The sequence below is a fragment of the Bos taurus genome, chromosome 23, assembly GCF_002263795.3.
Source record: "Bos taurus isolate L1 Dominette 01449 registration number 42190680 breed Hereford chromosome 23, ARS-UCD2.0, whole genome shotgun sequence".
Classification (NCBI taxonomy): Eukaryota; Metazoa; Chordata; class Mammalia; order Artiodactyla; family Bovidae; genus Bos; species Bos taurus.
The window spans coordinates 33,133,255-33,158,136 of record NC_037350.1 but is presented as its reverse complement, the minus strand read 5'-3'; the positions used below and the strand labels follow the sequence as shown (position 1 = coordinate 33,158,136).

Below are 24,882 nucleotides of genomic sequence, written 5' to 3'. Positions count from 1 at the left end.
GGCTCTCATGAGGACCCCCCCCAGGTTCTCCTGCACCTCCTCTGTCAGGAAGCCCACCTCACCCCAAGACTGCCCTGTCCACCTGCCCTACTGCCACCTCCCCTCCACTGTCAAGAAATGCCCATCCTGTCCATCCACGCCTGATGGAGAATTTAAACAATGGTGCCCCTCCACTTCTAGACACGAGCTTAAATCCTGACTCCTCAACAATCTCAAGTTGATTGCTTAATCTGGATCCTCCAGAGAACGGGAGTATTAGCACTGAGCCAGGGTGTGAACCCAGCTCTCAGTGACGAGATGGGCAGGCTACCTGACACGCTCCCAGCGGTAGAAGACAATGCCATGGTCATCGCTGCTCCTGCTCCCATCCAGGGTGGTGCTTTCCACTGGGAGGATCAGCTCCTTATCCGGGCCAGCCACAGCCACCGGAGGCCTGTTGTTTTCTAGAATTATAGAAATGGTGTGAAGAAGTAACATCTCTTTGCATGAAGTCTGCCATCTTCTGATTTCTTGATTTAAGCAAATTACTCATATTTGGATCAGGTGGCTACTAGAGTGTGCCCTGTGCTTTGGGAATCCTGGGGGGGATACATGCAGTCTCTTAGCTGACCCAGGAATTAAATATTCCAAGTTTAGACTGGGATTACAGATAGCAAGAAATACTGTTCTGTAATGTGTACATCTCTGGTTTCTTGAAGAGACCTCAAAAGTCATGGAATGGAACTCTAGTCAATTGCCAAAGTCTGGCCACAAGCCTTCTGCGTATCAAGCCACACATACCTACCAGCCTCTTCAAGAATGCAATTGAGCTTCGCAGCAGAGTGGGACATGGCATCAGAGCCCACAGGGTCTCTGCAGAGGGCTCTCATTTGTCCCTTGTGCTGTAGTTTAGGGACACCGTCAGGACACAATTCAGAACCATGAAAGAAAATTGGCTTTATATTAAGATTTAGCTCCTGCAGCCCCAATTTCTTGACAGTTCGAAGGCTTAAGAGAATTTCCACCAAATTTGACTGGTCTGTAGCCCAGAAGCCCAGGTGTCATTTCTGTTTTAATCTCTGGGGCTAAATTCCTTTCCTATTTCACCTACCAGGCTGGACAGTCACGGTGACCACAGCCATGGACTGTTGCTTCGAAGAATCTGTCACCATCAGCTGAAACGTATAATCTCCTTCCTTCATTGCAGACAAATGAAGGTATGGTGTCTTTACTCCCTAAGTCATAGCAAATACAAAAATGAAAAGGAAAAAATAATATTAAAGAAGCACAAGTAATCAGCATGACAGAATGAAAAACTAGTGATTTTACTAAATGTGGAGAGCCTGCTTTTAAAAAATATATACATGTCCCAGGAAAATGGGATCTAAAGTCCACAGTATATCCTCAGACACAGTTTAAAGAATATAAATTAATATAGTCTTTTTGGAAGTCAATATGGCAGCATCCATTCAAATGTTAAAAGTACACACTCTTCAACCCAGCCTTTCTACTGAGTATCTACCCTAAAGAAAAGCTCACGTGTGGAGACTCCCCCATGGATGCTAAGACATTGCCTATAGAAAAAAAAGAAAAGGGAACATTCAAGATGATCATCAAAAGAGAAACGGCCAAGCCCACCATGATACACTATGGGAGGCTAGCTGCAAAGAAAGACGTTTAAAAGAATGAAGTAGATGTATACATTAAAAAGTGGAAAGATATCAAAGACATAATATGAATCAAAGAAAACTGTGCAACAATGGCTACAGTGTGGGAGATACTATTATATGTACTTTACACACATACAAACACAAAGATTCTGGACACACAGGTTAAACTCATCACAGTAATTATCTCATATAAAGGGACTTGGTTGAGGTCAAGGGGGGTTTCTGCTTTATCAGAATTTGAGTTTTTTTAACCACAGGAAATAAATCATGATCAAAAACAATTTTTTGTTATTTTCCCCAATATGTTATCACCTCTTGAATTTTTCTTTTTGTGCATGTATACTTTCTTTTTAACTTTTATTGATTATAGTTGATTTACAAAGTTTCAGGTGTCTAGCAAAGTGAATCCGTTACACATACACATATTCTTTTTTGGATTCTTCTCCATTATAGTGTATTACTATATTGATTAGAGTTCAACACCTGTGCTATTCAGCAGGTCCTTGATGTAAAATAACTTTTTAAAACGCTAGGACAACAACACTTTTCAATAAGGTTTTTTTTTTCAGTTGAGTATACAGTAGTTTACTCTTGGACTATATCCTGCCAGGCTTCTCTGTCCATGGAATTCTCCCAGCAAGAATACTGGAGTGGGTTGCCTTGCCCTCTCCAGGGGATCTTCCTGACCCAGGGATTGAACCTGGGTCTCCTACACTGCAGGCAGATTCTTTACCATCTGAGCCACCCGGGAAGCCCAATATAGTAGGTCCTTGATGTAAAATAAATTTTTAAAATGCTGGGACAACAGAACTTTTCAATAAGGCATTTTTTTTTCAGTTGAGTATACAGTAGTTTAACCTTGTTGCCTCCTGGTTAATACCCCTTTGGTTATTTTTGCTCCTGTGTTGCTGGAAATTTTTCCAGTTGTTGCCTAAGCTTAAAGTTCATGGCATCCTGGAAAGGATTTTTAAATTTAAGTCCTATCATAATGTATTTACTTTCACAGATCCTACGATTATCTATAGGTAAATTTCTGTTCATGTTTTTCTTTTAGTTTTAAAGGAAAAATTTTTTTTAAATAATAGAAAATCAAGTGTGTTATCACAAGGGGAGTTGCTGAAATTAGAAATGTATTCTTTTAAGACCTTAAAAAAGGGCTTTCCCCTACTTTGACTCAATAGAGCAAAGTATTTTTTTTTCTGGAAAGCTCTTAGAGAAAGTATAATCTCCGGTACATGACTCAAAATTAACATGGTTACAGGAATGCTATGCTTACAGTTAAAAGGAAGCTTGCAGCAAATGCGAACTGAGCAGACAAATTTACTGAGAATTTTTAGTCTAAGTATAAAGAAGTCTGGTTTAAGAACTTATCTTTGTGACTGTCCCAGTTCATAAAAAGCACTACTCCTTTCAACACGGTAGTCAACCACGAGGCAGCAGCATCCTTACTGTGGCTAATCCGAGAGTGTTTCCAGCAAGTGGGCAGGTGCACAGAGCAACGAAGTTAGCCCTGCAGTCCGGCACAAGTGACCTCCTGTGGATCCAGGTCCCGCAGACATGGATGCACTGCCCCATTAGCTCTGGGCACATCATTCTCAGAAATTAAGGGAAAGAAACTTTGAAATATTTTTTTAACTGAAAAAATACAAAATAGTCCATGTTCTTGTTTGTATCCAAACTCCTCTGAATCCGAATTCTTAACCCAACAGCTGCAAACAGCATTTGCCACAACTCTCAGGTAGAGATGGACACTATACCACGTGCTCTCTAAGGGTATCCAGAGGACTCACAGCTCTTTCAAGTTCCATGCATCCAATCGGTCATTTTTAATTCACTATAATCACAAAGCTCTTCCCAGAAAGATCAAAAAAGTAAAGTAGGTCAGTCTTCATGGACTGTCTGACTTCATCACAAACACTAACAAGAAATTTATCTTGGACTGGTGAGACGGTGTTTGAAGGAGAAGAGGAAGGGTGCAATGTAAGGTACTATCTTTTTTTCCATTAAACTCTTAAATAATAACATAACTTCAAAGGTACCAAGCTGGTTAGCAACAAAAACCAACAGCTCTGGCCATCACCAAAAGAAGAATAAGTAAGCAGCTCACATACATGCATACAAATAGAGCAACATTTTATTGCTGTTTAATCTGTCTGTTATTACAGACAGATACATTAGAGATTGGAACCAATCAAAAGGTAAATACAAAGAGATCTCAACAAGAGACTGCTGGACCTAGAAACGATAACATGCAATTTCTAAAACTAGAAGGAACAAAAACACAGGAATTTTCTGATAATGAGGTTTAAACTAGATTACTTCTAATGTTTATCCTAATATGTACTAAAATGATATTTCTGGACCTCAAGATCAAGTTTTCAACATTTAAGGTCTACATTTCAACTAGGACCTGCTTAGTTGCTATTCTGGGCTTACATAGAGTGAGTGAGGGAAAGTGACATAAATTTAGAAGATTTGTGAGTTTAGCTACTCTCCTGATGGTTATAACAGGCAACTTTATAAAACATGTTTTCCGAATTTAGCTTCCCCCTTGTACCAATATTTTAGACGGATGGATGGATGATGGACAAAAAGAAAGACAGAAAGAAAGACGGACAGAATGAGAGACAGATGAACAGATAGCTAGAGAAATAGAAGTCTGAAGGCAAGATGAGAACGCACCTGCATAGCCACCTCTTGGTTCTCACTCCCAGGCACCAGGGACCACTCATAGAGGACAATCTGGTGATCATCACTGCTCTGGTTTCCATTCAAAGTGATGGAGTTCTGGGGCAAAGTTATAGTCTGATTTGGTCCCGCATTGGCAACTGGTGGGTAGTCCACAGCGCTGTTGACTATTAGGGCTGCCGTTGTGGAGTTAGTAGCTCCGTCTGAGTCTGTAACAGTCAACCTAGTGAAAGGACAGGAGGCTATTATACTGCATGAATCTGCCAAATCTTAAGGCAAGTGGTCAGCCGAGTCTGCCTATGTTTATTTCTCAGAACAACTCAGAGCAGAAACTTGAGGATGAAGCTGAGGAAAGAAGAGACCTGAGGATATATTTTTTGCTGTTTATTTACTTTATTTTTAGCTAGCAATATAGTCACACGATAGGGTTTTCTTTTATGTGGATTTCTCATGATTCTTCCAGACACTGGATGAAGAAAACAACCCTGGCCAACACAGAAACCTCTCTCTGTTACCGGAGATTCAGAATGTATCAGTTTAAGTCCTGCCCTCAGGCCTGAACATGTAGAGGCAGAAAATCACTCACAAGTTTCAGATACAAAGCCTTTTAATTTTCTCATTCTTTCCTAGAGGACTAAGTATTAAGTGTTTTCAGGACACTCCTTGCAAAGCCATTTTAGAATTAAGCACTTTCAAATACAAATGATACTCAACCTACACAAACAATAGAGAAAGGGCTGCACTGACCCTCCTGTAGTAAACTCACTGGTGATGTGGCAACTGGATCAGTGAAATAAGGCCACTATATCTTTCTGGAATAAAGATGTTAATTCAGAGTAGTAGTGCATGTTTACCAGGTATAAACAGGACTATGAGAATGAAGCTCTGGAAAGAATACAGGACATATTTGTAGGTAAGGTACTTACAGGGGGCCCAGGTATTCTGGGCCTCTAGCCCACATATTCCATACAACCAAGATCCGAACTCCAGTTCTCACTCTGACAGGAAACCAAACACCTAAGATCCTTCCTCCACAACCAAGTTTAGTCAGAATACATTCTGAGTCCTTAAATAAATGACTCGAAAATGACCCAAGATTCTACTCTAAGAAGTCATTAGTAGAAGAAAAAGAACAAAGTAAATCAAAAGTAAATAGTAAAGACAAGAACAGAAAAGAACAAATTAGAAAACAAGCAAATAGATTAAAGCAGTTCTAGTTAGGTTCTGCTGCTGCTGCTAAGTCACTTCAGTCGTGTCCAACTCTGTGCGACCCCACAGATGGCAGCCCACCAGGCTCCCCCGTCCCTGGGATTCTCCAGGCAAGAACACTGGAGTGGGTTGCCATTTCCTTCTCCAATGCATGAAAGTGAAAAGTGAAAGTGAAGTCGCTCAGTCGTGTCTGACTCTTAGCAACTCCATGGACTGCAGCCTACCAGGCTCCTCCGTCCATGGGATTTTCCAGGCAAGAGTACTGGAGTGGGGTGCCATTGCCTTCTCCATTAGTTAGGTTCTATGAAAAGATAAATAAAATTAACAAACCCCTTAATTAAACTAATCGAGAGAAAAAGAGAACATAAATCACCAATACTGGAAATGAAAAAGGGGTTATCATCACAGATCCTACAGACTTGAAAGGATAATATGAAGATATTATGAACAACTTAATTTCAAAAAATATGATGATTTAGTAGGAATGCACAAACTTGTTGAAAAATACAATTTACTAAAAACTGACACAAGAAAAAACAGATACACATCATTATTAAACAACTGTATTCCAATATAAAACTTAAAAAAAGAAAAAGTAAAAAACAGAAAATCTAAATAGCATTACATCTATTAAAGAAATCAAATTTATTATCAAAACTTTCCCAAAAAGAAAATTCCAGGTCCAGACGATCTTACTGATTAATTCTATCAAACATTCAAGAAAAAAATGCCACCAGTTATTCATAAATAATTCAGAAAATAAAGGAGATGAACTTGTTTTATTTGGCCAGTATAATCCTCACACCAAACCTTAACAAAGACAAACATAGAGGGAGAGAAAGACAGAAACCAAATCTTTCATGAGGACAGACATAAAAATATTTATAAAAATATTATCAACTTGAAGCCCATTTTATATAACAAGAATATCATGATAAAATAGGGCTTACTCCATGAATGTAAGGTTGACTTAACATTCAAAAATCTCACACAGTATATAAAACTAACTCAAAATAGATCACAGATTTAATATAAAATCCAGAAATACAAAAACTTAAAGAAAGAAACCAGGATCTTTGCAATTTGAGGAATAAACAACAGCTACCTAGACAGAACACAAAAAGCATGAAACATAAAAGAAAAAACTGATAAATTAGACAATCAAACTTTAAAACTTTTGCCCTTTAAAAGGTACCATTAAGAGAACAAAACTTCATATACTGGGAGGAAATATCTATAACATATATAAAATAAAGAACTTGTTTCAGAATGTATAAAAATTTTACAACTAAATAAGACAAACAATGTAATTTTTAAAATAGGAAAAAGATCTGAATGGAGCTTCACAAAAGAAGTTACATGAATGGCCAATAAACACCTACAATATGCTTAATATCATTAGTTATCAGGAAAACGCAAATTAAAACCATGAGATATCACCATCCATCAAAGTAGATAAAATTAAAAAGAATGATTACATCAAGTGTTGGTAAGGATGTGGAGGTTGAAAATTTAATATACTATGAGTGGGAATGTAAAATAATAATATACCCACTTTGGGAAAGAGCTTGGAAATTTCTTAAAATGTTGAACAAACTCAACACAGGACCTAATTCTTCCACTGGGGGGTATTTACCCCCAGAGAAATGAAAATATATGTCCACAAAAGACCTGTATGCAAATGTCCATGGCAGCTTTATTTATAATAGCTCAAAGCTAAAAACCCCAGAGCCCATATAGATGAAAGGATAAGTAAACTGTGGTATATCCATACACTGGAATAGTACTCAGCAATTAAATAGAATATGCTATTGATAGAGACAACAGCATGGATGAATATCAAAATCATTTGCTGAGTGAAAGAAACTAAGAAAAAAGGAGCACATACTGTACAATTCCACTTATATGAAATTCTAGAAAGTGGCAGAAAGCAAGCCAGTGGTTGCCCAGAGACAGGGATGGAGGGAGGAAGGGATTGCCAAGGGGCATGAGAAAACTCTGGGGATGATGGAAATGTTTATTATCTTGACTCTGACAATGGTGCAACAGTTATATACATATGTCAAAACTCATCAAACTTTATATCTTAAATATGTGCAGTTTATTATACTTCAGCTATACCTTAAAAAGCTATAAAAAGATAAATAGATAAATCACATAACTCTGCCTCACACTGACTCAGAAGATAGAAACTTTCTTTCACGTTTCTTAACACAGCAAAAATAGGTGCCACGCCATACTGCTACTGACAACCAAATCCAAAGGCTTCCCATGCATAGACACTTGCAGTTTATATTACTGATCAGAGTACAAAGTGGCTGCCAACCAAAACCCCCGACAAAACCAAATCTGCCCTGTTTCCTGATGAAAATGAAAAGATGCATCAATTTAAGGAAAGAGTCAAATGATCAGTGCTGGAAACTGAGCCCACTTGCCTGAAAGTATAGTTTCCAGGAACAAGGTTAGACAGATGTAAGACGGCGGAATCAGCTGAGGTCTTCTCTTCTCGGAAGGGCCCATTAACTTCTTCCCAGTGATAACTCACGATTTTAGTATCATCTGTACTTTCTAGAAAGATTGAAAATAAATGAAAACTAGAATTAAATACAAGGATATTAAAACATCAATTTCATGATTAATATCATTGAGTGTTTAAATTTGTATTTATTTGAAATTATTTAATTGCAAAGATTTCAATGGCCATACATTATGTGCTAAAAGGAAGATTTCTTCTTCTCCCTAAATTATCATCATGATTTTTCTCCTGGATTTCCACCAGATTTGAGTCAGGGTGCTTCCACTCAGTTGTGAATTTAAATGGCACAGTGACAGGCACTATTGATTTTTTTTAAAACTCACTTTAACTACAGCACATGATATCTTACTGATAATTTAAGTAAGTATCTGACTGACAGATTCATAAAGAATTGAGAGGTGCTTCTATATAATTACAAAACACCTTTTACCACCCTAATCATTAAGTGTAAATCCAGAGAAAGACTGTACCCTACATGAAAACCTCCCACCTCTACTTCAAAAGACAGTAAACAAAATGTACTGTGCAGAATAACAGTAATTTAGACCTAGAAGGGAGCCAGTTTCATCTCATTCATTTAAGGAAAGAAACTTCACTGTGACAGATTAATAATCCTGAACAGTTTCCTGTAACCAAGCTACACTAAATTAGAGGAATCAAGACATAATGCATCCTCTCATAAATATTTTCATTTAAAATGTGCTTTATTTTCATTGCTAAGGGGGCAATAGAGACATTTATATTGGAAGAGATGCAAAAGACTGTGTCAGTGTGATATGTATATATTTCTGTATCTGTGCAGACTTGCAAAAAGGAGCAGCTCTAGTGACTGACAGGTACTCTTCTCTAGGAACCAAGGCAAGTATTCTTCACTCACTGGATTTGGTATTAGCTTTGTGATTTGACAGACATAAATGCAAATACCAGTGACACTGATATGGCTGAACATATTTTGAATATGGTGTCAAACACAGGATATGTTTTCATCTACTCTCATTTGCCTGGACCCACGAGGTTACACTGGGTCCCTTTCTACATACACTAATTGAAGGAATGAATTCTGAATTAAATGAACAAAACTCTGCCTTCCCTCACTAAAGACATCTCTTCTACCATTTGTTAAAAGTGACTTTCCAAAGGCTCATCACATAGACTGCATCGAAAGGAGAGTCTTTCCTAATTGCTTTAATTCCGATGCAATAGCTAGGCCCTAAAGGACTTTTCTCATAGACAAATGAGACATAACTGAAGGGAAATTCAGCCAAGGCAGAGAAGTTGTGCTAAAGGAGCTGAAGGACTTGACTATACAGACAGATGCCCATCTATTGATGAGTTAGCCCGTAAGTCCTCTCAGCTTCAGCAGAGAGCTCCCATTACATCTCATGGTTCGTGGGGCAAAACCCTTGACACGAGGCAGGGTACCCACGGCTGCCATCGATGAGAGCCGACACCAATGGCAGGGAGAGCTCCTGTCTCTCGGGAGAAGCGATTGCTGTGGGAGGCAGGTTGACTCTTCCAGCTGCGAGACAGAAAAAAATGACGCGGATTGAGTCATGTTGTATTCTGTATACACCACCACCGAAATAAACCATCTAACTTTCAAACACACTGGTCATCAATATCCTGTCCAGACGGTGCTTATCCTACAGGCCTTGAGTGTGCAGAGTGCTTGTTAATGTTTTGGGATGTTTCCATACATTTCAGGAGCATGTCTGCGGGTTTAGATTTTTGTACAAAAACCCCAGGCTCAATGAACACGTGTAATAACAACCAAGGGGCTGGTGACAGAGTTTGAGCAGCAACTGCAGAAGAGGAGCCCTGGAGTATGGTTCCAGCTCCTATGATTAACTGGATCTCCAATCTTTGACCGAAGGCTCCCTCATCACCCCTGAGGTAGAGGCTGGAGCGGGGGTTGGCACCCAGTTGGTCCACTGCCCTTATGTCCAGCGGAGGGGATGGAGGAGGTTCAAGACCACACCACGCTCCACGCACAGAGCCAGAGCCGTGCCCACCCTGACAAAGGGCCACTGTTTCTAACTCACACAAGTGCACTGACCCATGGCTAGTGGTAGCCTGAAAGGACCGGGGGGCTTGAAAGCCCATGGCATGCATTTTCCTTGATCCCTGAAGGTGCTCAGTTAAATGTATTTGAAAAGCTTTCACCTAAGGTCAAGCTGAGTCAGGGAACCAAGGTAGAAAAGTGTCAGATGGAGGAGGCTAAGGCACAGACAATTTGCCACTGACCTGAGGCTTCCCTGGTGGCTCAGATGGTAAAGAATCTGGCTGGCTACAGTCCATGGGGTCACAAAGAGTCAGACAAGACTTAGAAACTCACACTTAAGAAGAGAAAGCAATAACCTTGCAACCCTGCACAGCAGTGTCAAGTGAGTACTAAGCACTATACTAAGAAAGCAGAAAGAAAAAAAAAAACCCATGTCATCTTTGCATGGTCTCTACAATGGTGTCCAATGCAAAACTAAATAATATATTACCGTGTAGTTCAGGCACCAAAAGGCGAGGGAGACCTATACCACAGGTTCTCTTCCAGCCAAGCTTACCTGGCTTCACGGTGACATTTACAAATCCCTCTCCAAAGGCATTTTCACCAGAAACTGCTACTTTGAAGGCATAACGTCCTATTGACAACTGCAAGATAAAGAAAAGTTACACCAGCAAACGTGCAAACAACAGGATGCGTCCACTGCCTAGAAGATCCTTAAATATTCCAGAAGCTGTTCTCCTGAAGTCAGCACAGAGCAGGGGCTTGGGACCTAGGGACACACTGCCATGTCTGAAGCCTGTACTCTAGAACACTGACGATCAGCTGGGAAGGACTTCAGCTTCATTACAGACGTCCACAGGCCTTAAGGAGGCATTCGTGAAATGGACCAGCCAAGGGTGGCCATTCGCAAAGTTGCATGTATGGGAATCCTGCATTTTTACCAAGTAGATCTGGTGGGTCAGCTGTCCCAGGTCCAGATGCCAGTCTTTGAGAAACAGCGCTCAGTGACAAGGGGATGGTGATGCTAACTTGAGTTGCACCAGGAGCTGTGCGGTCTCAGAAATGAAGACAACATAATCGTCTATGGCCATCTAAAACGGGGACATGTTTTCTCCTGTGATGGCTTACATCTTGGAGCAATATTTGGTAGTCAAACCATTTGTGAACTGGAATGAATTTTTGGCAATCCTAGAAATGTGCCTAAGAATCAGAGATGACTCTGACACTGCAAAAGGGGCAAGGGTTGGAACACAGGCTTTAACCTCACTACAGACCCACATCAGCCTTCTTCCCCAGACTGATATGCAAAGTAAGTCAAACGAAGAAAAAGTTCCTGAAAGCCCCTTTATTCACATCTGCCTGTCTACCTACACACTTGAAATATAATTCATTAATGTGTGTGCTCAGTTGCTCAGTCACGTCCAACTCTCTGTGGCCCCAGGACTGTAGCCCACCAGGCTCCTCTGTCCACGGCTCTCTTTTTAATCTTAATCATAACAGAGACTCTGGGTTCAACAGCTAAGAAAGTGACACTGAATTTTTAGGTACGCTGTCAATTAAAACCAGTCACCAGTTACTTACTTGAGAGACATTAAGAGCCTGCGTGTGTCTCTGTTTTATTTCTCCTTGGTAGTCTTCAGGGTGGCTTATTAAACTCCATTCATAGCTGTAAGTTGTTTCTGAGAGCCAAAGAGAAGAATGAGTAGTTATAAATTCTTAGAGGTCACTATAATTTGGGCAGAGGAAAGAAATTGAGAGTCGTCAATCTATTAGCAGAAATTAATTTAGGTATGTTGAACCCAACTTTCAATTATCATCCAAGTAAGGAATAATAAGGTTTATGTATCTTTTGAATGTAAAATTTATTTTTTATTATAAGAACACATAACTTATAAAAATTGAGAAAATGTAGAGAGTTTTTTTTTTTTTTTTTAAGGGCCCTAATTTCATTGTTTGCACTTGATGACTTTCCTTCCCGACTGCTACACCTGACTATATAATATAAATTTTAACATAATATAATCCACTGTGCTATGGATTTTTTCTCCTTTATTTTTCTCCTTTTAATAAAAAGCAAAAACAAAACAAAACAAAAATAAATAAAAAGCAAGAAGATTTTAATTCATCTGTTGTAGGGGTTTATATAAGGACGTAAGAACAGATTAAACCTCTATATGTTAAGACGAACCTATCTTCTACTTTGTGATACTAGTCATTAAGGCATGAGATACGTCAGCTGAAAGGGATAAATTACAAACGCCAAGTATCATCATTTATGCCTAAATTTTGATCCATGTGTGACAGGGAGAAACGAATAAAGGAACTAACCTGAATGAGCAATATTCAAACACCAGAGGAATGAATATATTTTGAGAAAGAATGTATTTGACAGGTCACAAGTTCAAACATTTGCTGAACAGCAGAGTGCTGGACCAGCAGAAGAAAGAGCGTTTTAAACAACGTGTTTTTGAACAGCTGTTGTCACTACAGTGTCTGCAAACAAATCTTTGTGCACATGTGACCTCCCTCACCTGACAGGAGAATCATTCCAGGTTCTGTGGGCTGTGCGTGCTAAGTCGCTTCAGTCGTGTCCGACTCTATGGGCTGTAGCCTGCCAGGCTCCTCTGTCCACGGGATTCTTCAGGCAAGAACACTGGAATGGGGTGCCATTCCCTTTTCCAGGAGATCTTCCTAACTCAGGGATCGAACCTGTGTCTCTTATGGCTCCTGAACTGGTAGGCGGGTTCTTAACCATTAGCGCCACCTGGGAAGCCCTCTTATTACAAGTCAAAAGCAAGCATATGGAAACCTCTCCTGTTCTAAGATTATCACTCTGTTTTACATCATTGGAAATGTAGGACTTGGGACTTCACTGGTGATCTAGTAATTAAGAATCTGCCTCACAATGCTGGGGACGCGGGTTCGATCCCTGGTCAGCAAACTAAGGTCCCACGTGCCGCAAAGAAACTAAGCCCAAGCACTACAACGACTGAGCCTGCGCATTCTGGAGTCCATGAGTAATAGCTAAAGAGTTCATGCACCCCAACAAAGATCCTGTGTACTGACACTAAGACCCAGTGCAGCCAAATAAATAGATAAGTATTTTTTAAAAGACATAATTCTCGACTTAAAAAAAAAAGAAAATGTGTGACTTTTTATTCTGAGGAATATACTGGATTTAATTCCTATCCTCTTACTCCGTTTTAAACTATTTCAACAAACTTTAAAGCTTATGATCATCAAGGCCTCAAGAGTGACATATCCAGGTTGTGAAAAGGAATCCAAGTGTAAAAACCCAGTAAAGACTCCTTAAGGACACACCAGCAAATGGGCCCCCTACTGGTCCCAGTGCGTTAGTCGCTTATTCGTCTCCGACTCTGCGACCCCGTGGACTGTAGCCTGTCAGACTTCTCTGTCCATGGAATTCTCCAGGCAAGAATACTGGAGTAGGTAGCCATTCCCTTCTCCAGGGGATCTTCCAGACCCAGGGATGGAACCTGGGTCTCCTGCATAGTAGGCAGATTTTTTTTTTTATCTTCTGAGCCACCAGGGAAGCCCATTGTCCCAGAAAGAGAGAAAAGTGAAGTCTCTCAGCCGTGTCCGACTCTTTGTAACCCTATGGACTGTAGCCTGCCAGGCTCCTCCATCAGTGGGATTTTCCAGGCAAGAATACTGGAGTGGGTTGCCATTTCCTTCTCCAGGGGATATTCCTGACCCAGGTATTGAACCTGGCTCTCTCCACACTACAGTCTGAGTCACCAGGGAAGCCCACTGGTCCCAGAGAAAAGTCAAACTCTCACCTGCAGGTGGCGCTGGCACAACAGAAGCCTTCAGTTCAACTTCATCTGCTGGTGAAGTTATGACTATGTTCTCGCCAGCAGACACCATGAGTTGTTTCACTGAAAGTTAATTAGAAAAAGTACATTTCATCATATACTCTAATGATGCTATAATAGATTTTTTTAGTATCCATGAAATAAAATAACATACTTCTGTAATAGTTCTTCATCTGACTTTATCGAAGATACTTTTTTCCCCCTCTGACTAGTAACTGAACTGTACCCCATATTAGGCTGCAGGGTAGATTTCATCCATTTAAAACTGTCTATGTGAGTAGGCACTGTGGGGAAAATAATGCTTCAGGTTGACTTAGCCAAGGTGTCAGTGACAAGACTTGTGTGAAACAGGTGGGATACTGCAGATCAGGGCTATTTTTTCCTCTTGCTACCAGTTTTGCTTGACTCTCTAGTAGGTGCTATTTTTAGTCATAAAAAGATGGAGTGTAATCATAAGTGTTTCTGAATCATTATTCATACACCACTCAGTTCTTCTGATAGTAACCCCATGTACTGCTGCAATGGCCTTGCTCTTGGAACATTTCCAGGAGAAAATAAATCCAGGCAACCTCAGTGGTAAAAAGGCTATTTTAACTCAAGCAGTAGGCACATCCACTCTCACTAAATCAGCATTCAGAACAATGGTTCCTTGCTCTATAGCCAAGATTACATTGATACAATTGACTGGACTCAACAGGACATCAGCCTCACTTGTAAAACACCATTGAGATAGGTCAAGATATCACATAGAGAAAAGAAAAGATTAAAAAAAAAAAAAGCTGAGTGCTTTCTAGAGGTCCCAGCTACTTGGAGGTGTTAGAGAGACACGTGGCTCATTTAAATCCACTTTTCTCCTCCTGGTTTGTATTCAGTCCCTTGAGTGCCTTCCTAGACCAGCTATAGTGGGTTTGCTGCCCTCTCTGGCTCCTCTTCCCTATCTTACTCTTTGTAAGAAAGATCAGCAATTGTGAACTAAGAAAGGACACTGGTTCCAATCCCTCACTTTAGAAATTGAGCCCTAGAAAGGCAATGTGAGTTGCAACAGATATTTAACTAATTTAAATGTGTTCATTTCAACAGTCGCTTACTTACCAGATTGAACACTGCCAAGGGCTTTAAAATGATCAATTCATTTCATCCTCTAAGCTCTCTAGACAATAGATGCTATTAGAACCCAAGGATGCTAATTCCCAGGCCAGCTTCCTTTTCATTATAGTACTATCCAGCATTTCCTCCAGCATTGTCCTTCTCTCTACTGAAGCTCAGGATCAAAGTAAATAACCAAAGAAGAGAGTGAAAGTGAAAATAGCTCAGTCGTGTCTGACTCTCTGCAACCCCTATACAGTCCACGGAATTCTCCAGGTCAGAATACTGGAGTGGGTAGCTGTTCCCTTCTCCAGGGGATCTTCCCAACCCAAGGATCGAACCCAGGTCTCCCACATTGCAGGCAGATTCTGTACCAGCTGAGCCACCAGGGAAGCCCAAGAATACTGCAGTGGGTAGCCTTTCCCTTTTCCAGTGGATCTTCCTGACCCTGGAATTGAACCAGGGTCTCCTGCATTGCAGGCAGATTCTTTACCAACTGAGCTACCAGGGAAGCCCAAAAGAAGAGAGGGTAATCCTGAAAGGATATCACCCACAGAAAGGCTCAGGAAATATGACAAAAGTCTCTAGTAACTTCTTGAGTATTAAATCTAATGGGAGCTTTTCAGTCATCCTATAACACACAGACTCCTCATCACTCGGCTTCCAACGTGGAACCCGCTCCTCTCTCCTTCCGTCAGTCCACATCTGCTCGCTCGCTCCTACCTTTCAACCATGACCACCCGGTCAGCTCCGTAGGCTCCTTCTGTTCCCCCAACTCCTAATACAAAGACAACCCCAATGTTCCATCCCTCAGGCCTCTCCCCAGCTCACCTCCCCACTCTCCCTGGACAGCCTTCAACAATCACCTCTCCACCAGTGACATCTAGCTCTTTATCTTCAGCCTGACTACTCAGCTAATTTTCAGTTCCAGGCGTTTATATGCCTCAGCGTGCTCTCTGCTCCCTTAGCAGTCTCTCACAGTATATTGTATGAGATCCTGTATTGCCATACTGTTTGCCATATGTATCAAACCATATATTTATCTGTTAGACTGGTCCTCTAGATCACAGACTCATGGAGGGAAAAGACAATATCTATTCATTCTTTTAATTCCCAGTGCCTAGCACTATTTCTGGCAAACAACAGATGCTCAACAATGTGCCCAGAGGGAATGAGCAAACTTTGAAAGTTGCCACCACTATGAATATAGTATTTATAGTATAGGAATATAGAATATAGTATGAACACAGCATGTCTTCAGCACATTTCTTCCAGGTGTATTTTTTAACTTACCTGTCCTGGGAGCAGTGGGAGCAGATCTGGGCTGCTCAGATGGGATGGTGCTGGTGGGAAGGGTTGGAATGCTATGCTCTGTGCTCCACGGGGTGACTGCGAGAACCGGGCTCTTCTCCACAGTGGCGGGGCTGACCTCCAGGCTGGCTGGAGGAGGATCATGGGATGGCATTAGGACCTAGGCGATCAATTACAAGGATAAGTTGTTAGAGGGGAAACAAGGTTGAATAGAGCCAGGTCAGTAAACTCAGGCTAATAGGACAGGGAACCAAAAGGGGAAGTTGGAGTGCAAAACCCACAGAAAGAAAAGCTGTCACTCAAACATTAACTGGAGAGGGGCACTGGTATTTACTGAAAAGGTACTCACTTTTGCAGTTCACTTAGCCACTAAAAGGTGAAATGTGTTAATACTCAGTGGTGGGGGAAAAGAACACGGTTAACCTGTGATACTTTATTTTTTAATGGAAAGTCTTAAAGTGTTTAAGACAATTACAAGGACAGAAAAATACGGAAACTTTGAAAAGAAACATACACCAAAGCAGGGGGAAAAAAAAACCAAACACTTCTGATAATATCACTACTTAAAAGACTGTTTAGCAATTTTTAATGGTTGAGATTATAATACACAGTCAATTCAATCCAGCTTTCCTTACTTACTCTAACCCTAAGCACTGATATCTTAAATAACATTCTTCTTTTTTTTAAAAAGAAGTCTTAATTGGTTTATGTTCCTTTATCTTCTGATGTGCCTTCTTGTACCTTGAAATACACTAAATTTTCCCATGACTTGTCCTCCAGTCACTGTATTGCGAGTTGCATTTGGCTTCCCCTGATCAACTCGCTCACTGCGTCTCACCGAGTCCTGGCCTTTCCCAAGCAAGTACCCTCTGGACTCTCAACTGTTCTCCCCACAGGGCAGCCTCCGTGTCTACCTCACTGAGCTTCTGCTCTTAGCACTTGAACCTTTTCTCTGCCTCGGTACGTCTTCTCTCCCAAAGGTTCCCATTCTTTTCACCTGTGTTTTTCATGGAAAGTTCCATACAGTTTATATCCTCTCCTTGGTATCTCCCTCCCCCAGTCCAACTGATTCATATCACTAGTGAGTTTCTAGCAACCTCAGAACCTGTTGGGTCTTGAAGAAACTGCAGGGGGTTGAGAATACATCATCCCCAAATAAGACACTCTGGCAAACTGATTATTTTGAACTAAAGGTACTTGGAAAATTGTCAGTGTAAAAAGAACACTCTGACCCTCCTCTGTCCCCCTGAAAGCAAGAGGCAAATCTCCATGGGAAAGGGAACTTTCCTTTCAAGGATTATCTACAACTTAAAGCAGCTCAAAAAAATTTAAATGTGACTATAGGGGGAAATTTGTATTTTAGTGGAAAATAAAGCATTGTACCAGGAGGACAGAAGGTAACCTTTTCACCAGAGACAAGAAATTTAGGGCTGAGAAGGCTGAATAAACAAACTTTGTGTTAAAACAACAGGCCCAAAATAGAGTCACTTACGCCAAGTCCCTAAAGCAAGACTTACAGTTTCAGCTCTCCCAGAAATGGAAGCTTAAACCAGTCAATCAGGAATTATCTTAAGGTAATCTGCTTGATAAACTCCCACTGCCCCTTAAAGGAAAGTAACCTTGCAATAATCAATCCACTTGCCTGCCTTGTATAATTTCCTTGTTTCCAACTCCCTTCTGCCTAAAAATGTCTTTCATTTTGTACAGCTCCTCGGAACTCCTTTCTATTTGCTATACTGGATGCTGCCTGATTTGAATGCAGATATATTTGTTCAAACTCTTAATAATGTTAATATGCTTCAGCTTAATTTTTTAACAGATACTTATCTTTAACAGATATTTTGTCACCAATTTACTACCCCAAGCCAAAACCTCTTTGGCTTGTCAATTCTTCACAGATTTATTGTTTCTCCTGTTAACCAGGAGGAAAAAAAAAAAAACTTAGAAGAAAAAATTTTTTCTGCTCCTACAAAACCTACCACAAGAGATTTGCAAAGCCTCTGTCTATACATGCTGCATTATATGGGCTGGCTTCAAAACTTCTAAAAAACCCTCATTCATCTTAGATACCAGCAGAGGCATCTAAATCATCACTAGGTGGCTGACTTGTGAAGGCAAAAGAACTATTTGCTCTTTTAAACAGTCTGGTCATGAGAGCCCAACAGAGGAACAAGATGTTAGGTCTGGAAGGTTCTGAGAGCCATCTTTCTTGCCAATACCTTAATAGGTGCCCTTAAGAGGAAACTTCTTGTGTCCTCCACCTAATGAGACTGTGTGGTTTAGTTGCCAAGTCGTGTCCGACTCTTGGTGACCCCATGGACTGTAGCCTGTCAAGCTCCTCTGTCCAGGGGATTTTCCAGGCAAGAGTACTGGAGTGGGTGGCCATTTCCTTCTCCAGGGGATCTTCCCTGATCCAGGGAGGCGCCTCCTGAATTGGCACCACTGAGCCTGGCTCCAAAGTGAACTCAGCCCCTCCCCAGCCACACACACACCAGCCACACCCACCTCTTTCCCAGAGCTGTTGCCGGCTTGCCCGTGGAGCTGAGAAGTCTCTCTCTCCAGTTCTTCTCCTGGAGGTGGGGCAGTGACCAAAGGAAGCAATAACATCTCCGGAGAGGGTTTTGGAGCCGGGGTCCATGCTGACTCATTTGGCTTATGGAGCTCTGGGTCCTCCAGCTGCTTCTCCGCTGGTGCTGCAGGGCTGTCTCCAGCAGAGGAGTTGAAACCTCCCTCACTACCAGGCAGCAAGCCCCAGTCCGTGTACTCTGCACTCCCCCGGGGCTCCTGCTTGCTGATCGGCTGGAAGAGGTTCTGCTCCAGCTCCCTGTAGTCATCTGAGTACTCAGACATGTCCAGGCCCTGATCTTTGCCCAGGAAGGGTAGGTCCTTTCTGATATCCTCAAGTGAGTCCCCCCAGATTCCCGATGGGGCGTCCCTGTTCAGCATCACCTCCCCGTAGTCCAGCAGCGGTGCGGGCCTCTGAGCGGGCCTGAGCACAAAGGTCAGGTAAGACCTGATGGAGCCCATCTTCTTGGGCTCGCAGCTCTCTTTGTGCGGGCAGCTCACCAGGTAGCAGCGGCCCTCAAACCACCAAGCCAGGTCACAGCTGGACAGGTCACAGCAGGCGGATGTGCAGTCCCCCAAGGGGGTGGTCTGAGGCACCGGCATGATTTTGCTAGTTTCCAAGTTAGGAGAGATGATGGCATTGGAATACGTCCTCCCCTCACTGCACTGCGTCCAGGCACAGCCTGCAAACACGCCAGCCACCAATAAGGAAGCGAGGCAGGTCACTTCTGGCAAGCAAATAAACCACCAGCACCTCCTACAGGAAGTCCCCTGCCTTATCGTACAGCCCACCCATCAACACCCCCATCAGTACACCTGTCCTCACACCCTTCCACCCCAACCCATCCATCTACAGATTCTTCCATGTGTCCATCTAACCTTCCATCTTCTCTCTTTATATGGTGCTACTTCACTTAGTGAAGAGAAGCGTTCTTTTCTATGTATGTATTGCTTTTACACTGTCTGTAACATTTTGTTCCTCACCCAAAATCCAGTTATAAAGGTTCACTTTAGGAACAATGTCTTATTGTTGTTGCTGTTAACTGAATGTTTAAACATCTCAGCTTATTCTGATGACAGGGAATTATCAAAAGAGAGAAAAACTCATCTGAAATATAGGTCTAGAATAACTAGCTTTAAGCCGATTCTAAATAATGAACCACAAACGTTGCCAATTGGCAAATCAGTAGGCAGAAGACTGGTGCTTCCTAAGTGCGATCTGCAGACACGGTGGGGCAGGCCACAGACTCTGTGACCAGCCCACGGCGTGGTAAGGGAAGCCGGGGCTTTTAGAAAACTCGGTAGCAATCTGTCATTCCCTGGCACCCAAGGACAAAATCACTTTTCTCCTTTTTTATGTTGTAAAACAAAGCAGATATTGGAATCTAAAAAATGGTGCAAATGAACCTATCTACAAAACAGAGTCATAGATGGAGAAAACAAACACCGTTACTAAGCGGGGGAAGATAGGGAGGGATACACTGAGAGACTGGGGTTGACATATACACAACTAACATATACAAAATAGATAACGATTAAGAACCTACCGTATGGCACAAGGAACTCTACTCAACATTCTCTAACGACCTATGTGGCAATAAAATCTAAAGAAAGAGGGGATATATGTATAACTGGTTCACTCTGCTGTACAGCAGATACTAACACAACATTGTATATCAACTACACTCCAATAACAATTAATTTAAAAAAATGAAGAATGTTGCCCAGCATTCGGTTCTACAAGGATGAAGTCATTGCCCACTGCAGTCACTGACAGACAGTGTGCCCAGAAAGGAATTCAGGGTGAAAAGCAGGATGAGGCACTCTGTGCTTTGGAAAAACAGGCCCTTAGATAGTTGGACACATGTCTCAGGAAGAATTTTAATGAGCCCAGACTCTTGCATCTTTCCGTACATAGAAAAGCACTAAAATCGTCAGCTGAGATGCCTGTTCCTCGGGACTAGCAGCAGTGGTGTACCAAGAGGTGTGCCTGGCTGCATGCATTCTCTTGCCCCAGATAATATACACACGGGCTTCTTCTCTCAGTTTTTCAGAGCAGTTCCCTCAGAGCTACTGAGATGCCTTTGCCTGGGCTATAGTCCTCAGGAAGGTCCCTGAATAAAACTGAAACCTACAACTCTTGCATGGAGTGTTTTTCTTTCAGTAGACAACTTGTTGTTGATATTTTACCAAAGAGTCTGTCTGTGGTAGATTGGAAATAAAAACTGGTCCCTCATCACATATAGTTCCAGGAATGCGGTTCTGCTGAACTCCGAAGAGCAAAAGATCTTTCTAGTGAGTGCTCATCACTGATCATTCTCTTAATAACTGTTACATTTTTCATAATGACAGTTAGAGATGACTTCTAACTGGAGGTAAGATAAATGGTTAAACACAGTACAAGAATTCAGGTCGTTTGGGACTTCCCTGGCAGTCAGTCGGTTGGCAGGGGCACAAGTTCGATCCCTGGTCAGGGAGCTAAGACCCAACATGTCTTCCAGCCAAAAAACCAAAACATGAATGAGAAGCAACACTGTAACAAATCCAACACAGACCTTTAAAAAATGGTCCATATCAAAATAAGAATCATTTCTTTTTTTCACCTGTATACACATCATCACCATTATAAACTTTTAAGAACCATTGAGTACCAAATATTGACCCAATAGGAAAGTCTAACTGGTCTCATCCAATAAGAATTAGATATAAATATGTATCTTTCCCAGTAAATAAGCAGGCAAACTGCTTTACTTCAACTGAAATGATATTTTCCCAAACCAAATCTATTTTTTTTTAAATCACTTTAATAGTTTTAGCCTTTTATTTTCTAAAGAAAAGCTTAATCTTTTATCAGATATGGAGAGGGGGAAAACACTCTGTGCTGAACATGACAAAACAGTATTTATAATCAAAGTCAAGAGATGATAAAGGGATAAAATAGGTAGATAAATCTACAACTCCCAGCCCTACTCCCAAAAATACTGTCATTGATTGTAAAGATATCACTGCTGCTGCTGCTAAGTCGCTTCAGTCATGTCCAACTCTGTGCGACCCCATAGACGGCAGCCCACCAGGCTCCTCTGTCCCTGGGATTCTCCAGGCAAGAACACTGGAGTGGGTTGCCATTTCCTTCTCCAATGCATGAAAGTGAAAAGTGAAAGTGAAGTCGCTCAGTCATGTCCGACTCTCTGCGACCCCATGGACTGTAGCCTTCCAGGCTCCTCCGTCCATGGGATTTTCCAGACAAGAGTACTGGAGTGGGGTGCCATTGCCTTCTCCGAAAGATATCACTACATCCCTTTAAATGAAGCACCATTTAAATGAAGGTACTTTAAATGAGGTATTTTGGCCACCTCATGCAAAGAGCTGACTCATTGGAAAAGACTGATGCTGGGACGGATTGGGGGCAGGAGGAGAAGGGGATGACAGAGGATGAGATGGCTGGATGGCATCACTGACTCAATGGACGTGAGTCTGAGTGAACTCCGGGAGTTGGTGACAGACAGGGAGGCCTGGCGTGCTGCGATTCATGGGGTCGCAAAGAGTCGGACACGACTGAGCGACTGAACTGAACTGACTGAACTTAAACGAAGACCCAAGCTAGAAATTTCTTTCAAACACAAATGGCAGGATACATTTTATTTCCCTTGAACAACTGTTGGGTCACCTCCTTTTGAAAAATATGATTCATAAGAACTATCATGTTTCACTTCTGGCTTTGGACACCAGAAGCTTAAAAGTCAACAGTGTAAAATTGTGTCAAAGAAACCATTAAACAGGAACAAGGCTGTGACCCTGGAACAAGCAAATTGTTACATGCGGTTGAGAAGCTTAGCAGAAGTCTTCAACACGAAACTTAAAAGCAGTTTTCCCTCAGGCTGGCGGTGGTGGTCTCCATAAGCCTCTAGGGCAGATCATCATTTGGTTCTGCAACAAATCACCTGAATGGGCTGTTTATCTAGATAAATATACTTTAAGAGTGGATCTGAATATTAAACAAAGAAGTTTGAGAAGGTGGGTATCCCGACAACTAAACCATCTATTAGACTCGCTCAAGAAAGTTCTTGCAGAGACAGGAGAACACTCACAGGTTTGTTCCCTCTACAAATCCCAGTCCACTCCATGAACACAGTAAGCACTCCATGGGTGTTGACAAATCAGCAAAACCAATGGTTAGCATCTTGTCAAAGGCAGAGGATAGAGAGAAAGGACAGACAAGCCCTAAACAACATTACTGGGCTCAGTTAACTCAGGAATTTTGAATAAATGAAAAACACCCCATAAGAAAATGACAAAAAGCCGAGAAAAGGTAGGGATTTGAGAGGGGAAAAAAAGAGCTCAAACATTAATGACAGCACTTTCCAGAGTACAAGAGTACATCAAGCATGGGATAAAGAATCATTTTGCCTTGTATACTAAGCAGTGGTGAGGTTAATAAGATGGACATTTGGCATGAGGAGAGTAATATGCAGGAAATGATAAAGCTGTCCTGACTGTAGTATTTCCTCAAGTAGCTCTTGCATGACCTAAAAACTGTGCTTCTTAAAATCTAGATGCTTCAGGCTCCTGAGTCACACCCACGAGGAGTTCTGATTCAGTACGTCTGGATGGGGCCTAAGAAGACATTTTAACAAGGGTCACTCCCAGGTAAACCTCAGCATGGTTTTACTACACTGTGACAAACCCTGGATATAAAATCAGTTTCCCTAGCCATATCTCCATTCTCAGTCTTCGATAAGTTTAAAGGGGTCTGGCTGGCATAGCTGGGGCATGGATCACCAGAGCTGATGCTGACCAAGGATTTTATGCCATGGTGTGTCCACAGTAAGTAAACAGACTATATGAAAATAAAGATTTAAGACAGAAAAAAGCCTGTTATTTGCTTTCTAAAAAAGATCTACTATGCAGTTCTTTGAAATAAATACATGAAGTTTTCCCAGTATATATGAAATGTGATTTTCTTTTTCCCAAAATAGTCATGACAAAAAAGTTAAAAGCCTGTTTCCAGAAACCACTTATGCATGAGGCCTTCCTTTTCATATGTGAAATAAGTCTGCTGGAAAGCAGCACCTTCATCTCAGGTTGATCTGAGTTGCTTAAGTCAGAGAGGAAGTTCAAGTGTGAGGCTGGTGTCTCCAGGGTACCGGTTTCCTACCTGTAAAGGTCACCAGCAGCAGCAATGAAGCGAGTTCACCTGTTGGGGGCGCCATTCTGCCTCACACAGTGGGTGCAGGCAGGCTTCGTAAACAGCCCTCAGAGGTCTTTGCTGCGGGCTTCTTTTGTGTTTCTTAGGAGCCAGATTTGGCCTCAGAACTTCAAAGGAAAAACAGAAAAGAGACAGGAAGGAAGAAAAGAATACATAAATGCAGAAGCACACACAGTTATCTCTATCATTTCTTCATGGCAAGGGGAAGCCTATCGTGGTAACACCTCAGGGTCATCGTGGGGTTCAGGGCAGGACACCCCTAGATGTGCCACTCTGGCATGTGGATTATTTCAAGATGAAAACAATAAAGCCCAAAGGACTCAGGATGATGCTCTGTCCATCCCTCTAACTGCCAAAAAGGCAGAGGACCTGTTCGAGAAGGCAGCTATCACCATGAATAAATGCAGTATAATATGAGCTAGGTGTGGCAGACATGGAGGAACCTAGCAAAGTCTGCTTGTTAAAACTCCTCTCTGTGTCCCACTATCTTCTTAGGACACGGAAAACATCCATTTCCCAAACATTGGCTCTTTTTTATCTTCCTGTGAATTGCCTTCCTTCCCTTTGAAGTCCCAGATCCCTACCTGCTTCTCCTTGGTCCAGGAGGACAAATATACCTCATTATACCTGACTCTCATTTTATCTGGAATCTCTCACATTATGTGGATTTCTTATTAAATTGCAAATTTAATAGGCGATTAAATTTGGTTTTCTCCTGTTAACCTGCCTTATGTCATTATAACTATTTGACCAAACACACACAGAGGGCCCCTCCTGACAATCATGTCTCAGGC

General features: G+C 41.7%; 1 protein-coding gene across 3 annotated transcripts in view; it reads right to left on the bottom strand.

The window, feature by feature from the left end:
• KIAA0319 overlaps positions 1-24,882 on the bottom strand; it is a 76,258-nt gene that overhangs the window by 20,021 nt on the left and 31,355 nt on the right. For all 3 annotated transcript variants that reach the window (XM_005223817.4, XM_002697538.5, XM_024983873.2), the window contains 11 exons: positions 24,038-24,195; positions 18,823-19,565; positions 16,300-16,477; positions 13,885-13,983; positions 11,666-11,763; positions 10,641-10,728; positions 9,509-9,601; positions 7,982-8,114; positions 4,332-4,560; positions 1,091-1,214; positions 311-443 (listed from right to left, as the gene is read on the bottom strand). In XM_005223817.4, the coding sequence (XP_005223874.1) occupies positions 311-443; positions 1,091-1,214; positions 4,332-4,560; positions 7,982-8,114; positions 9,509-9,601; positions 10,641-10,728; positions 11,666-11,763; positions 13,885-13,983; positions 16,300-16,477; positions 18,823-19,565; positions 24,038-24,092 (1,973 nt within the window). In that variant the 5' untranslated portion in view covers positions 24,093-24,195. The remainder of the gene's footprint in view (positions 1-310; positions 444-1,090; positions 1,215-4,331; positions 4,561-7,981; positions 8,115-9,508; positions 9,602-10,640; positions 10,729-11,665; positions 11,764-13,884; positions 13,984-16,299; positions 16,478-18,822; positions 19,566-24,037; positions 24,196-24,882) is intronic.